The following is a 17,906-nucleotide window of genomic DNA, read 5'->3' as shown; positions in this document are numbered from 1 at the left end:
ACTGTAGTGTCTGTCGTATTCTGCCTGTTTACATATCTCTGTATTTGAATACACAGGCCTGTACCAGTTTCTTTGGCACTTCAGTGTATTTAGTTGAGTTTACACATAAAACAAATAGGAAAAGCGACTGAAATAGTGTGGTGTGGAATTTTTTAAAAATATACATTAATCTCCAACATTTCCATTGCAATAGGGATAACTTTAAGCCCTAAAAGTGTCACAAAAAGAAAAAAGCTTTAACTGATTCACAAGAAAGCCCTTTATTCCTCCATATCAGAAAGGCACTGGTTGTAATTAATTTACAACTGAATTCTTTTGCTCTTCTGCAGGAACAAGAGTCGGTGATGTATTTTCCACTGTATTGTTGACTGTCTGCTGTATCAGCTGATGACATTCTTGCATACTGTCCAGAATGTGTTTTAGGTGCCAGTGTTTTGGTAGGAGGGCATGTTCCAGTGTGAAGAGCCCATGCCGAATACAGTGAATGCCAGTGCATGTAGCACATGTGTGAAGTTGGATACCAATGTCATGGATGAGAGTCTTCAAGTATGATTCATACTCGTTAATACACGTAACCTCTGCAAAAATTAAAAACAACAAAAAGAATGACAGTTTCGGCAAATAAAAACCACCTTCATTTAAAACATTTTACACAAGTAGATACATCAGGTTAAAATAAAAAAAGAATGACTGAAAATATACAGCATTATCCTTCACAACATAATACGAGTCAAGTAGAAAAAAACACAAATTAAAAAAGAAATGTACTTCATATGCTAATATAATAAGTACTACTGCTACCTGAAGAAAGGAGATCTTAAATGGGAATCTTTAGAAGAATGTCCTTACAAAATTACACAAAGTAAGCTGACAACTGGTATTTGAGGAAGACTACAAGACAATGGCAAGGAGAGATTAGAGCAGCTGGGACAGTTAGTATTATTTATTTACAACCTTTACACTATTTACTGCAACTGATTTCATACAAAGGGTGAAGATGCGCAATTCATAGAAATCACTGGAGATATAATGACATGGCATCTATTGGATATACAGTAGAAAATAAATTGTGATGGCATTCCCCTGAAAGCGCTGTCATCAAACTGACAGCAAAATCATTTACTGTGTGTTAAAACACCATATACTGCACTTAGAGCAAAAAATAATGTGTGGTGAGAACCCAGCAGTAGTGATGCAATAAAATTTACTTTGTATTTCATCACATCTGAAATAAAATACAATTGCATATCTTAACACTTCTGCAGCTGTTGACTGCGCCATGGGTGTTTTGGTGTACAGCTGCTGAACAGTCAGCCACACAAAGGGGACAACATGCTTCAACTGCTGTGGCAGTGAAGGATTAAGGAGGGACTTAATCAGACAATGTTTATTGATGTGGCTTTCTTGAAGGAAACATCTACTGGAGAGATTTATTGAACACGCAGGCTACCTAAATGAGATTGGTTGCGTGGGGGCTTGAAATCCACATCTCTCAACTGCATCTCAAAGAAGAAGAAAGCAGGTGGAGAGAACGCAAAGGATCAGCTAGAGTTAACCTCTGCTTTGCTGGGTGTGATGGGCTTCAGTAAATACAATAAATCAATAAGATGTTTTTGCAAAGAGCCTGCAGAACAATCATGTACTAAGAGAGGAAGCCCCGAGTTACTGCAATGAGACCCAGATAATCCCAACTATCATACATAATTTTTTGCAGAGGTGAATGTCAGGTGGAATGGCACCACTTTCCGGTGGAAATGCACCACTTTATCTTGCAGAAGAAACAGCTACATACAATGATCTCATTCTCTAGACCCTGTTATTAAATGTTTATTTATTTAGTTACTAACAAAGAGATAGAGGGGCTGGCCAGTACTTACCTCAGCTCAGTACAGCCGATATATACACAAAAAACAGAACCGAAAATTCACGTTCCTAGCTTTCGGAACAAATGTTCCTTCATCAGGGAGGAGAGAGGGGAAAGAAAGGGAAGAAGGGAAAGTAGATTCAGTTACTCACAACCCAGGTTATGAAGCAACAGGGAAAGGAAAACAGGGAGGGTAGCAAGGATGGAGGCATGGTTGTCAGAGGGAAGCCAAAGATATTCTACTGTAAGTACTGTGCCAGCTTCAAACCAAAGAGGATGCATACAGAAGTAAAGAGGTATGTAGTATAAAGATAAACACAACTATGTAGGATCAAAAGATGCGTGAATGGCTAAAGAGGAAAGGGAAAGAGGAGAAGACTGAAGAGTAAATGGGAGTGAGGTTGTTTCACGTAGGTTGTGAATAAATAGTTGCCAATATTTAAGTTCCAACCCTCGTATAAAGAGATGCAGATTTAAAGGAATGTTTAATACAAATCGTCGGCTTTACGTAGTGACATAGGAAACATGCGACAAATGTCGTCAAAAATATTGTGACTACAATGTAATTCTGTCAGAAATTTTTTCATATGGGCTAAGGACAGATCATTCTGTCACCCTACCCACATTTTTTCCCCCACTATACCACATTCATTGGCTTCTCCAACCCACAACCAAACTGTTACCTTCCAACCTGGGCAGGAATCACTAAACGGAATAGAATGCTCCAAATTTTTGGGAGTAAATATTGATGAAAGCTTCAACTGAAAGAAGCACATTACTGAGCTTCTCAAAAAATTAGGGTCAGCTACTTGTTTTCTTTGTATAATTGCAAATCTCGTAAATGAATGAATCAACTTTCTGACATATTCCACATATTTCCACCAATAATGTCTTATGGAATAATTTTCTTACACAGAAAGTATTGATTGCACACAAGTGAGCAGTAAGAATAAAATGTGGTGTTCACACATGGACAATATGTAAGGTACCTATTCATGGAACTGGGTATTTTAACTCCACTGTCACAATACACACAGAAGTCATACTGAGACTGTCTAATAAACATTTTATTTGCAGTTTGCCACCTTTGGATTATTGTGACGAGCAACCATAGTTCGTGCAAGGTTCACTACAAGACAGAACTTGTCAATATCATGCATGCGTGTCACCCTCGCTTCAGTTTAATAAAATGGTGGGCAAGGGCTAGTTGACACCAGAACAAAAAGTGAAGACAGTGTTGTTTTCAATGGAAATGAAGAGAGTAGCAGAAGCAACATTTTATTGTTTATTTTCACACATGTGGGCATAGACAATACAGTGTATGGATTACCAAAAAAATTTAAAACTGACAGCAGTATTATGGAGTAAAAGCTACCTTGTGCCAATGCAGTCCATACTCCAGAGAATATCAAGGCTGTGACAGTGGCTTTGACGCAAAGTCTTTAGAAACCCATGATGCAAGCTACAGCTGAATTGGGCATCTCACATCATTCTCTTCACAGACTACGTCATGCTGGAGTGAAACTATTCCCATACGAAATTACAGTGTTGCACAAACTAATGGAGAATTACAGTCTGGAACTTCAGCTGTTGCGAATGACGGTGCTATGATTCATGACACATGGTTCTCTGATGAGGTTTATGTTCATCTGAATGGTAACGTTAATAGGCAGAACATCATATTTTGTGCTTGAGCTCCTGATGTTGTAGACAAGATTGAAAATTAAGGAGAAAAAGTGAGTGTATGGGGTGCCATTTCCAGCCATGGAATCACTGGGCCAATGTTTTTCATAGGTGCAGTTAACAGTGCATGGTACATGAACAGGTTGCTGAGCAATTTTCTTCCACAACTTTATACACACAATGGTTCCGGCATAACGGAACTCGTCCTCATACAGCAAATGTTACTCTGGATTTCTGCATGAAAATTTCAGGCACCATGTGATATTCCATTGATATCCAGAACATTTTTGGGGTGGTTTAATATGGCCACCACACAGCCTGGATTTTAATCTCTGTGATTATTTCTTACGGGGAACATTTGAAGGAGACAGTCTACCACAACAAATCACATAATCCAATGCAACTGGCAGTGGCTATCACAACAGTTCTCCAAGGAATCACAGGAGACTCGTCTCAGATGGTTGGAAACATCACAGTTGACCTCAAAGAGGTGGTACGTCAATAAGGCGTACATACTGAACATTTACTGCACACTTGCTGAACACACACATTCTGATGATTACTGTACAAAGGAAAGAAATTAATATTTTTGTTTATTAAAAGCTATATAAAAAAATTTCAGTGTATGACATTTCGCACACCACCCTATATAATCACTAATAAAATCTGCCATAAATAATCCATCACAAATTGAGAAGAACAGCAATCTCCATACCTACAACACTAGAGGGGAATAAAAATATTTGATTATTCATCCAATAACATAAAATGTCTGACCGGTAGCAAAGAAAGTTTTAAATCTTATTTAAAAATCATTTCTCTTGGATGGTTCCTTCTATATCATTGACCAATTTCTACTTAAAAACTGGGAGCCATTAAAAAAATTGCTGTTTAATGTAGTTACACGAGTAGGACTAAAATAATAAAGTGGTCATTAATGTTAACATTACTCATGTATACACATCCTGTAAACTCATTTCGTTATAAGAAATGTTCAAATGATCTACGGAATATGTCATTAGCCACCTATTTAAGCACCATGATAAGCTTAGAAGCATTACAACAGTTGTTCTCCATTTTTCTTTTTTCTTTCTCCATTTAAGCTATAAGTTTTTCATCCATGCGCTGTGTCTATCACAGTGTTCATCTGACCATTTGGCACAGCTGTTTGTTTTCCATCTTGGAAAGTCACAAAGACATCTCAGTTTTGTGTGTCTTCTGCTTGTATACCAACTTCCTCTAAGATTGTTTTAGATATTCATGTGCATTAGCATTCTCATTTTCAGATATTTGTGTAAGGTACTGAAGATACATTTTGTCCATTTGAAATCATTCACTCTTATAACAAGGCCATAAAACAAAATTGTGTGTTTGTGCATTGAGTCCCTATTTTTTTCTATTTTAATGCATTCTTGTGGTACAAATTTTTTATGTAGATCCTGCTTTTTATATTTCTCACTTTCTAATTTCATTAGCAAACATCTTTAAAGTGCATTTAAACACACTAGTTTTTGGACAGAGTTGCAATGACAAGTTTTGATATTTACCAAAAAGCACTTTTTGTTGTAAATGTTCCACGTGGTTTACAATGCTATTTTCATTTTACTAATAGCTGTTGTTTCAATGCTTTTTTTATGCAGCCCATTGGCTGTAATCCATTAACCCTGATATTTATAGCTATACACATATTTTATTGTTTCAAATATGGTGTTGAACTGGTTTATAATGTTGATATTGCTTTTAGATCTGTTAATTCTTTCAGTACATTAATCTGTTCTGTAGCTATTTCAAATTCTTCTGTCATTAAGCCCATATCACAGCAGAAGCTTAACAGCCAATATCCACGCCATTCTTCTTAGTGTCAATCCTTAAAAGTTTAAACAACTTGCAAAGTTTCAATTCCTTGTGTCATCAATGTATTACTCAACTCCTGTATTATAATCCCTAGCAGTGTTTCATGAACTTCCTTTTGGATAAGTATGTTAAGTAGAACATCACAGCCAAAGGACTCCTATGCCTCCTCACAATCTGCACTGCTAGATACATATTTTACGTATTTTTTAACGTAATTTTTACTGGGCAGATTTGTTAATTCCTTGACAAGGAGACATTGTCTCCACAACAAAGCATATCCAAATTATAATGTATTTAGCATAATATAACAACACATTTTTCAGAAAGTTAGTTTTCGTGTGTCAAAATTCAGGAGTTCTAGTACTGGAAAGAATGTATTGACAGATTTCAGGAAAATAAGCCTAGGTGTGGAATTCAGCAACTTACTGCACCAAACACTGAAATTCCAGAAGTTTGTTGGTCATGTTGACTTTTCACAGGATGAAATATCAATTTTAATTATTTTTTTACAAGATATGTTTTCATGTTACTATTAAAAAAATTAACACACTGACCTTTTTTTGCCTGTGACAGCATTCACTTCAAATTTTTAAAAGTTCTCCAGAAATAATTCAAACTGTTTAACAAACTAACAGATTCATTACTACAATGTAATATTATTTTATTTTATGCCAAAACAAAACACTAACCGAGAGTAAAATCTGGTGGACTGAAGTAGGTGCACCTCACATTGTACAAAAGAGGAACTGTATTTGCTGGCGGTCTGATCATGCCTTGTGATGCCAGTTCATACGCAGTCTGACTCTGAATGTCAACTCCAGCCTGTCTGTAAACAAATAACATATAATTTTACAATATGCTAATATTTTTTAATAGTGCTCAATAGTAATAACTGTTAAAATGAGAGTGTTGATTCATATTGAAGCTGGTGGTGTACCATGTGATGGCACTAGTTGTCTCTGTAACTTCCTTTTCTGTGAAGCAGGAAGACTTATCATCAGCTAAAGGACACTGTGTTGCAAGGTACAAAGGACATTACGCCTAAAACTGTACATTCAAAATATGTCCAATCAACTGCAATCTGTATTATGAAGATAAATATCAATGATCAAACTCAGGCCATCAATTTTCTTTTGTTCTTCCTGATTGTTGTCCTTAGATGAAACCTTCTGCAGAGGTCACAAGTCAACAAATATAAAAGGTCAAAGATTCAAATAAAAAATTTATTCTGACAAGGATTCATGCAACATAAATTGCTCTGCATCGCCATTTTCCATTGATCTTACTATGAATCTGCTGTCATCAGTGAGAAAAGTTCCAGCCAATAATTTGTTTGGTTTCTGAAACTCTAGTCAGTTACAAAAAGGTTCTTTACTCATAAAAGAAATTTACTGGCCAACAACAATCGTAACAATCATGAATGGTCTTGGGAACACTGGATTTTCCACTGCTGTGTACAGCCACAGTTACTCCCCCATTTTAGTGACACATAATTTGAAGAAAAAAAAGAAGAAGAAGAAAAACGCAGTAAGATAAAACATTTCAACTATTAAAACAGACCTCCATCTCTTATATGGTTTTTGTAAAGAAGAAAGACAACACATGGCATTTCTGTGACAATCATAAGCAAATGAAGAAAATTATCACAAAGAATAGCTATCCATTGCCTTTAAATACAACATTTTGAGTTGCCTGAAAGTAATAAATTATTTCTTCATTGTAAATATGTAGACTGGTTACTGATAGGACAAGGCTAGTGAGTCTGCCCAGGAAAAAAAAATGGCTTTCACAGATCCAGTCATAACAACTGGTCTGGACAATGTATCTACAGTAGACAATGCTACCCAAATGACATCACTGCCTTTGAAAAGACATTTGAAAAGAAATTAAGAAAATGTGTGTGTGATTTCTTAAGGGACCAAACTGCTGAGGTCATTGGTCCCTAGAAATTAAGCTGGCACTGCTATAATGATGCGTGCTCTACCTGGATCCGTGAGAGAGCATCGTCTTTGTTGTTGCTCAAGAAATAAAATTCTTGGGGCGCTCAGTTAATATAGATGTAGTTTGAACTGAATCAGAAAGAGGCAACACATTTTCCAGTGTCCCAATAAACATTTGACATGAGCAGTTTTCTTGGAACAATCTCGTATTGTAGGTACTTTGAAATAATTTTATTATACTAAGGTACAACCATTGCAAGAACTGATGCAGGTAAACACCAAATTTTTTTTTGGAATAAAGAGCAAGAAATATCTTCCTCTGTTTATTAGTAGGCAGCAATATCATCATCTCCAGGAGCGGTCCTGTATGATAAGAAGATGGAATTGCACACTAACTAAATGTTGCAGGATAGGTGCAGTTCTAGTGCAAACCTACGACAATTTGGAAACAGTGATCAAGTCTCTCCCTAGTCTGAGAAGAATTATTCTGTGAGTGAGAAACTGTGGATAATGAATAAATTTCTACCACATTTATTTATCTGAAATTCGATATTGTAGCAACTCGTCGTTTTTTACACTAGATAACAAGTCTGACAGATCTACTAGGATAGTTTGCAGGATTGACAGAGAGGGTGGAGAAGTAAAATTTTACAGAGAAAAACAAAAGCAGATGTAATGGCATACCATCAACTGTCTTTTGAGGGGTTGTTTAGAGAAAAACTCCTACAAGGATGACTATTCTCTCGCTGTTATCTTGACAGATACCCCTACTGAACAAAGAGAGGACCTGATGTTAAAGAAGACTGTAAAAGCTGCGGACAGAGAATCAGGCTCCAAAGAAAATTGCTGATTAATATACAGTGAACTGTATAAAAGAAATTACAGTCCAATGAGACAGAAATGGTCACTGATCACGCCAACTCATTTACGGAAAAGCATCTCAAAATATTTTCACAATTCTCAAACATTTTCCCCTCTGGTATTTGTGAAGATCCAAGAGGATTAAAATTCAAGTGTCCTTGGCCAGGTCCCCACAATTGTTCAAAACTTGTAGAGAGTCCCTGTGACAGGATGATAGCCTTCAAAGAGACTCTTAATAATGGAAATCCAGGATAGAATAAAGGCAATATCATGAAAAGGATAGAATGCTACTCACCATGTAGTGGAGATGCTGAGTCACAGACAGGCACAAAAAAAGACTGATAATCAAGCAAGCTTCAGCTAAAAGGCCTGCTTCCGAAGTACACACACACACACACACACACACACACACACTCTCTCTCTCTCTCTCTCTCTCTCTCTCTCTCTCTCTCTGTCCCTGGTTGCCTCGGCTGCAAGAGACAGTGCTTGTGAGAGTGCGTTGTGTTTGTGTGAATGTATGTGTGTTTTCTACTTCTGAAGCAGGTCTTTTGGCTAAAAGCTTACTTGTTTAGCAGTCTTTTTGTAGTGCCTGTCTGTGACTCAACACCTCTACTACGTGGTGAGTAGCAATCCAGCCTTTTCGTAATAATGTCAAACAAGTTCTTGAAGTAGATAAATGGAAATTGGTGCATAATTATGTGTATGATTTACCTCACTCACAAAGCTTTCACCAAAACTGAGAAAATGTTGTCCTGGAAGTTGCAAAGTTCATTGTGGAAGACACAACTCTGAAATAAAGAGGAAAGAATATGTAACAAACTCTATTTCCTTTTAACTGCCTTTGTTAAAACAGATCACAGACAATTTCACAGAGTCACCCACAGGATGATCACTATCACCACCCACAAATCATCTCATGGGATATTTTAACAATACATTGGCTGATATGCTCTCCACTTACAATGACAATGTACAGAGAGACCAAGAAACAAAGCTACTTCTCATGACATAGTGAGGCAAGACACTACAGGGTTATCACATTCTTCCTGCTCCACAGTTTGAGACTGAAACAACAATGGATATACTCTGCTCTCAACTTGACGATACTCATAGCCATTATGATAACAAACAAAACTAAAAAAGCAACAGAGCTGCCCCACATAAATATCATGGATACCCAGAACATGTATTAAGAGCGTTATACTGCTAAGCACCAATAGGTAACTTACAACCCAAACAATTCTGTGCCGGCAGTTTACTTATCACAAAAAAATTACTAAAGCATTAATTTGGTCTTACTACATACTGAAGAGCTATTCAGAAATTGCAAGTAAATTTCCAGAATGAATTTTCACTCTGCAATGGAGTGTGTGGATATATTTGCAACTTCACGGCTACGAAGGCAGGTTGTGAATCGTGCTTTGACAACTGTCAGTAAAGCACTTGCACGAGAAAGGCATGTAACAAAACATTTGGCTGATTCAACATCAAAATTTAATGCTGTTTATACATGTGAGCACTGTTCATCAGGGGGCAGTTCAGCTCCATCTCTGCTTTTTGGTGGGCCTTTCTAATGAACAGGACTCAGATCTGTGTGTCTGCCTTTTGCATGTAACAAATTCAAATTAACAAGGTACATCGGCTAAATGGAGTTCAATATTGTGTTTGCTGTAAACGGCTGACAAGATAACAGCTCAGTGTAAATACCCATTATTAAATTAACAAATATTATGCAAAATGTGGAAATAAAAATTGTGGTAGTGATGGCTGTGACAACTCCTATAAAGGTGTGTATAAGAATGTAAGTGGTGGAGTGGTCCACAGTGGCAAGGAACAGAATACCATGTGACACTCTAGCCAAAAGCATTATTCTCCTATGTCCTGTATCTTTTGTTTCAGGGTGCACGCAGAACACATGCACTGATTTTCATGTTAGTTTAGGTATGGTGAGGGTGCATAGGCACTGTATGCTCACTGTGAGTGCCATGAAGCAAACATGACAAGTATTACGTTAAGAGGTGACAGTGATAGTTTTCAAAACCTACAGTTTTTTCTGGGGAGACTCAGAAGCAGATACACTGGAGCATGTGGCTCTCACACCAACACTGACAATTACTAGGGTAAGCAACAGCTGGAGTTTGAGGCATGGGACAGAAACAGATAGCACACTCGCAATGCTGCAATGAGTTCTCCATCCTTCTCTGTGCAGAATGCTACATGCAATTGTCATCTTATTTGAACATCAGTATAGTTTATGTTAGGCTTAATCAATTTTTAAACATATTACATATTAACCATGTTATGTGGGAATACAGTGTTTAAATTTCAAAATACAATTGAATACCTGCCGGCAACAACACTGTAACCCTCACTTTTCAAAGAAACCAGTTTGTCACGTATAAACATTGTATGGGCCAAGAGTAAGGCACGTATGAAGTTATATTGGCAAACATGTACATTAAGCACCATTTTTTGATTGTTTCCTATTCGTTGCGAGGTGCTCGGATGCAGAAATGTTGTAAACATGGAGAATAAATGTTGTGCGACGTTAAGTCAGAGCATGTGCGAAGATATAAATAGGGGCCAGAAAAGGAAAATTAAGTATAGTGAATGGAAGAGGAATGCGAAGAAACACAAACAGAATTTGGGGCAACCATATTTGGCCCACAATAGCAAACCGGTACCCGGGAAAATCCCTGCTGAACAGGTTGGTGCATAAAAATTGTATGCTAATCTAACACAATATTTCTGTGAAATGGGAGATTCCATATGTTATTTACAAACATTATATTGTAATGCGCTGTCATAGCCTTTACCTTTGACGTTAATGTGGTTAACTATATGTATCATTACGTCGTGCTCCCTTTATAGATTGCTACCTGCAAATGTAGATACCAGAGTAAAACACTAAAAATGGAGGACAACAGAGAGCTGTTTCAAGAATTCTACACTTTAGACTATAATGGTGTTTAGCTTGAATGACCTACCTAGACTTTATGGTGAGCCATTGCCTGTCTCTGTGGGAAAGAAAGCTAAGCTGCTAGACATGTATAGATATATTCTTAAAAAATACTGAGAGTTTTATGAAAACCTAAAGATGAAGTAAAATGACAATGTCATGGTTGATCACGCAAAATGTACGTTTGCAACAATACATCTTGTGTGCTGTGAATGATCATGTTACACAGTGGGAACTATTAATAACAGTTCGTTTAAACTGCGTGTGCAGTATCAATTCTGTTTCGTTATATTCTTGTGAAATGAAAAAGTGAACGTTTATCACTACAAACCCTTAATTTGTAACAATATTTCCGCCTTCAGTCAAACACCCAGAAGTTCCGACATTGTATAATGCAAATTGTTTTTACGCCTAATGAGAATAAAACCAATAAACAGTATTAGAGGTTAAATAATATCAATGGTATAAATGTTGTAACCCACAAAAGTGCGCTACTCTCGTTAGAGTTACAATGTTTTTTCCTGGATGCCAAACGAAAATCTGTAATATCTTGCTTTTCAGGTCACGTACTGCCACAACTTGTACACATTAATCAGCTATGGACTCATTTCAAGTGATTGTGAATGCTATTTCTGCCGTTTGTAAACCTGTTCCATAGTTAATGGTTTTTCGCGCCTCCTGTACAATTTGTATTTTGAGGGTTACAACATTTTTGCCGGCAGGTATTCAATTAATGTTAACAGTATACAAAATGGAAGAAAACCACCAAGTACAGCATTTATAAAAGCATACAATATTTCAGCTGCTGAAACGGGATATTACATTTTTATGCTTAATTTCTGTACATGCAGGTTTAGGCTTTCCACATTGTTCCTGCACTATTCCACAGGAATGCTAGTATGTTTCTACATAGTAGGAGATGGTTGTCACCTTTGTTATTCCGTCCCTACTATTAATAATTTCAGATTAATATTTAACCTATCACACCAATATTTTTGTAAGTATGTAGGGTTCCATAGCCAAAGTCCATTAAAATAAAAGTTTCCTGGCTCTGTACTATGTTATATCGTGAAATAAATGTCACAGAATGAAACTGATGTTGCGGCCATGGTTGGTCTTCCTCTGGGTCTACTGAGAGGACGACCACAGTAACTGTGGCCAGAATGTCAGTTTTATTTTGTGACTGTTGTTCTACAATATAACATGGTACCATGCCCAGACAATGTTGCATCAAAGTGGCGATGTGATGTGGGACGTCATATGTGAGCAAACATGAGAAAAGAATACGGACAATATTTGTTTTTGGAGTTTAGATCACCATAACAGACTAATCTGTAGCATAATACAAAATCTAGGTTAAGCTGAAAGGTGATATTCCAGTTGTGAGTTGGTGAAGTCAATGAACGTGGGTATGACATTTTAGATCTGGTGACATGTTGATTTGTAGTGTAGCCAGAGGTCTAAGATGGGCTGGAAGGTGACCGAGTTGGTGAAGCAATATTGAAAGTTTCAGTTCAATGGAAATGTTTATGTTACTCAATTGTTTTGTTGTTGTGATGATACCTTAACTTGCTTAAGTAATATTCACTTAAGATAGTGCTTTATGTAATTGTATGTTGTGTTACATAAAGGCTCAATAGAATAAAATAAAATAAATAAATAAAGAACTAAAGCTAGTTTCATGAGAAGTTAGGAGCAATAAGAAATAAGTTGGCCTGAAGTCAGAACAATATAATGTGGAGCCAGCTCACTAAGAAAATCAACAATTCCAGGTGTACCGGTACCATTTGAAGGGTACGTGGGAACAGTAATCCAAGTTCAGTTTGCAAGATTCTGAGAAAATCAAATTTTAAACCTTGAGGACTGTTATTAGGTTTCTATTGTAAATAATTTATAGACCCCCTCCTAAATTGTTGTCTATTTTATATGTTATATGTTGTATAATGACATGATATCCACTTGCAATAGTGCAGTACAACAATGAAAAATGTATGAATACAACAATACACCAAATTTGCACAGTAAAAATAATCTAAGTCTAGTCTACCCGAAATGAATTTAAATGCTTAAAAACTACTTTTTTCTGAATATTATTACCAACATATCACTTTTATACTTGACACACAGAATAATTCAATAAAGCAATCTTTTATCTTGACGTAATAGTAGGTCTATTTGCAATAATACAGTATAAGAGTGAAAAACTTAGTACAACAATAAACAGAATTAATTCTGTGAGGTAAAAATTATTATTAAAGTCTTTACAATATCTTAAATGAATTTAAAAGCATAGAAAGTATGGTTAGAACTTTTTTTCCCTAAATATCAACTTTACACATGAGGCAGAACTTATTTTTTAATAATGCAATACAGTAACATATATTAATAGCACTATATAAATACATGAAAAATTTCTAAGCCAAGAGTTAGAATGTTTGTAATATTATGAAACGTTATCTCCCTCATCTTCATCATGATGTTGTTGTTGTTGTGGTCTTCAGTCCTGAGACTGGTTTGATGCAGCTCTCCATGCCACTCTATCCTGTGCAAGCTTTTTCATCTCCCAGTACCTACTGCAACCTAAATCCTTCTGAATCTGCTTAGTGTATTCATCTCTTGGTCTCCCTCTACGATTTTTACCCTCCACGCTGCCCTCCAATACTAAATTGGTGATCCCTTGATGCCTCAGAACATGTCCTACCAACCGATCCCTTCTTCTGGTCAAGTTGTGCCACAAACTTCTCTTCTCCCCAATCCTATTCAATACTTCCTCATTAGTTATGTGATCTACCCATCTAATCTTCAGCATTCTTCTGTAGCACCACATTTCGAAAGCTTCTATTCTCTTCTTGTCCAAACTATTTATCGTCCATGTTTCACTTCCATACATGGCTACACTCCATACGAATACTTTCAGAAATGACTTCCTGACACTTAAATCAATACTGGATGTTAACAAATTTCTCTTCTTCAGAAACGCTTTCCTTGCCATTGCCAGCCTACATTTTATATCCTCTCTACTTCGACCATCATCAGTTATTTTGCTCCCCAAATAGCAAAACTCCTTTACTACTTTAAGTGCCTCATTTCCTAATCTAATTCCCTCAGCATCACCCGACTTAATTAGACTACATTCCATTATCCTTGTTTTGCTTTTGTTGATGTTCATCTTATATCCTCCTTTCAAGACACTGTCCATTCCATTCAACTGCTCTTCCAAGTCCTTTGCTGTCTCTGACAGAATTACAATGTCATCGGCGAACCTCAAAGTTTTTATTTCTTCTCCATGAATTTTAATACCTACCCCGAATTTTTCTTTTGTTTCCTTTACTGTTTGCTCAATATACAGATTGAACAACATCGGGGAGAGGCTACAACCCTGTCTTACTCCCTTCCCAATCAGTGCTTCCCTTTCATGTCCCTCGACTCTTATAACTGCCATCTGGTTTCTGTACAAATTGTAAATAGCCTTTCGCTCCCTGTATTTTACCCCTGCCACCTTCAGAATTTGAAAGAGAGTATTCCAGTCAACATTGTCAAAAGCTTTCTCTAAGTCTACAAATGCTAGAAACGTAGGTTTGCCTTTCCTTAATCTTTCTTCTAAGATAAGTCATAAGGTCAGTATTGCCTCACGTGTTCCAATGTTTCTACGGAATCCAAACTGATCTTCCCCGAGGTTGGCTTCTACTAGTTTTTCCATTCGTCTGTAAAGAATTCGTGTTAGTATTTTGCAGCTGTGACTTATTAAGCTGATAGTTCGGTAATTTTCACATCTGTCAACACCTGCTTTCTTTGGGATTGGAATTATTATATTCTTCTTGAAGTCTGAGGGTATTTCGCCTGTTTCATACATCTTGCTCACCAGATGGTAGAGTTTTGTCAGGACTGGCTCTCCCACGGCCGTCAGTAGTTCCAATGAAATATTGTCTATTCCGGGGGCCTTGTTTCGACTCAGGTCTTTCAGTGCTCTGTCGAACTCTTCACGCAGTATCGTATCTCCCATTTCATCTTCATCTACATCCTCTTCCATTTCCATAATATTGTCCTCAAGTACATCGCCCTTGTATAGACCCTCTATATACTCCTTCCACCTTTCTGCTTTCCCTTCTTTGCTTAGAACTGGGTTTCCATCTGAGCTCTTGATATTCATACCAGTCGTTCTCTTACCTCCAAAGGTCTCTTTAATTTTCCTGTAGGTGGTATCTATCTTACCCCTAGTGAGATAGGCCTCTACATCCTTACATTTGTCCTCTAGCCATCCCTGCTTAGTCATTTTGCACTTCCTGTCGATCTCATTTTTGAGACGTTTGTATTCCTTTTTGCCTGTTTCACTTACTGCATTTTTATATTTTCTCCTTTCATCATGATAATGAACTTAAATATTGCTGAACTACTGGGCCACAAAACCGCATCAAAATTTGCAGACTGTCATATTTTGCTTTAGGGATGTCAAGAAGTTGTAGATGAATTTGCGAAGGCAGGGGCTTCTCCTTTAACTTGGGAAGATAAGGAGCTTCAATGATCTTGCAGTTTCCATATGGGTCAAAGCATAGCCGTCGCAGGCGGGGCAGTTTATCATTCTGCATCACGAGAACCTTTGAGATAATTCTTTGAGCAAAAGGGTATTTCTTCCTGTAACTTTCATTTAGAAATCTTCCCCACTGAAGAAAGTTCTGCTTGCAGTCCACTGCAACAATGGGTTCTGGAAGTCGTCTTCAATTTCCGTAACTTGACACCAGTCATTTGGTGTTTCACATTTTGCCTTTGTATTTACTAGGGCCATATTCTGTCACATTCAAGATAGAAATGACCTTTCACTGGGTTACACAGTTGTAGACAAACCTGCCTTTTGCAAGCATCAAGGAAAGACAGAAACAAAACACACTGTAGTTCTTGTTCTGTTCTGAGCAAGAATTGCAGAATACACCGAGTTCGTGTACACTGCAAGATACGAATTTAGTGGAGTAATGTCATCACATAGAATGAACTTCATCTGAATCATTGTTTGAAATTGTTTGATTGTAGGTATAGAAAATGGACTTCCCTGTACAAAGGCACTGTATGTTAGATTAGTAAAATGGCAGCTGCCATCTGTAGTAAATCTCACTTGTTGCGCTATTGGGAAGTGGAAGATTTTTCTGGTAATCCATTGTAATTGCAACTCTGGTTTCGATTGCAAGCTATCTGTGAATCAGCTTGAGCAACATCAGCTTAAATTGATGTTTGAGGTGTCAGTCGCTCAGTAGCAGACATTTTGTCACAAAAATGTGATAATAGTATTCACAGGCTATTGGGTCTCTGAAAATTAGTTTAAGTGCATCTGATGTAACTTCCTGTCAGTAAAGTCTTCAGACAAATATAGTTTCTTACTGTCATATGCAAGCTGAAATGGGTAGTATATTCTTTGATCGATTGTCTACCTTAATGAACTTTGTCTATTATTTCACTCTTAAGTTCGTGTACCCTATTATTATGTTTACCCCTTATCTCTATGTGTGCTTGCTGTGTAGTGGCTAAGGAATGTTTCGTCCATCCTGTAACGCCATGGATGGACGGAAATGCTTTTCATCCCTTACTACCTTAACAATATTCCTGCCAAATACAGACTTCACTGATCAGACCAGACAGATGTGCATTTTGTTTATCATAAGATGCTAGTTCATTAAACTCTTCAATCAATGCATTTCTTTCCGAGCTAGTCGCATTTACAAAATACTTCACGGGCGAACACTTAAAGCCATTGCCAGAGTTGTGACTCATAGCTTGCATGCGTTTTGAAGCACTTGAAATGCACCCTCCCTCTTCTTTGAACCAGCTGCAGGTTTTTCAGTAGAATTATCACAAATACTGCTTGACATCATCCAAATATTTGAACACTATCTTGGCAAAGAGCTACAGCACAACTATGAGTGCACTAACAATCTTATTCTCAGACTGTTTACAACAATGAATAATTAACACCAGAATGTGTGGACTCTGGTCGCCCCTTCCAAAGGAACAATGTGACTTTGATCATTATCCAAAGCAACTTTGAACCTGAATTACATGGACATCGGTCATTTCTTCGAAGTTTAAGTTTCACAGTGTGGAAGTTCTTTGTTTCTACTACAAGATGGCAGTGAAATCTAAAACTCAATCTGGGATCGACTTGGATCATCATTCCCACATATCTTTCATTTAAATATGACACAGACACATTTTCTGCGAAATTTGCAACATAAATAGTGCTGCTCACCTAGGGAAACAATTGACAGCCTTCCTAGGTACCAGGACAAAACTGACGACACAACATGACCTTTATGATTTCCTTGAATGAATACTGAATTTGCTTCCTTGAATGACTACCAAATTTGCACATCTAACTGTCATGTCAGATAATATACAATGCTTAGTGTATCAAAGAAATAGTTTTGGGAAGGTCAGAGCCAGGGAACGAAATATTACAGTGGAGATAAAATGTGAGTGTAGGATATTAGTGTAGTAGTATGTACTGCGAAGACTATGCTGATGTATTGGATAACAGACAGGAGGTAAATGATCTTCCTGGAAACCAGAAACTGTTAAACTTCTGCTTATTGAACCTGCAGTAAAAGAAGCAGGCAAAAAGGAATACAAACGTCTCAAAAATGAGATCGACAGGAAGTGCAAAATGGCTAAACAGGGATGGCTAGAGGACAAATGTAAGGATGTAGAGGCTTATCTCACTTGGGGTAAGATAGATACTGCCTACAGGAAAATTAAAGAG

General features: G+C 37.1%; 1 protein-coding gene across 1 annotated transcript in view; it reads right to left on the bottom strand.

Moving 5' to 3' along the window:
* Window positions 1-241: 241 nt before the first annotated feature.
* The window catches only part of LOC124777020 (mitochondrial mRNA pseudouridine synthase Trub2), a 31,067-nt gene continuing 13,402 nt past the window's right edge, over window positions 242-17,906 (bottom strand). Inside the window, exons 4-5 of the mRNA XM_047252272.1 lie at window positions 6,091-6,227; window positions 242-578 (exon numbers count right to left, since the gene is read on the bottom strand). Coding sequence (XP_047108228.1) covers window positions 295-578; window positions 6,091-6,227 — 421 coding nt within the window. The 3' untranslated portion in view covers window positions 242-294. The remainder of the gene's footprint in view (window positions 579-6,090; window positions 6,228-17,906) is intronic.

The sequence above is a fragment of the Schistocerca piceifrons genome, chromosome 2 (genome assembly GCF_021461385.2).
Source record: "Schistocerca piceifrons isolate TAMUIC-IGC-003096 chromosome 2, iqSchPice1.1, whole genome shotgun sequence".
In the NCBI taxonomy this organism is placed as follows: domain Eukaryota; kingdom Metazoa; phylum Arthropoda; class Insecta; order Orthoptera; family Acrididae; genus Schistocerca; species Schistocerca piceifrons.
This window is presented reverse-complemented; position numbering and strand designations above follow the sequence as displayed.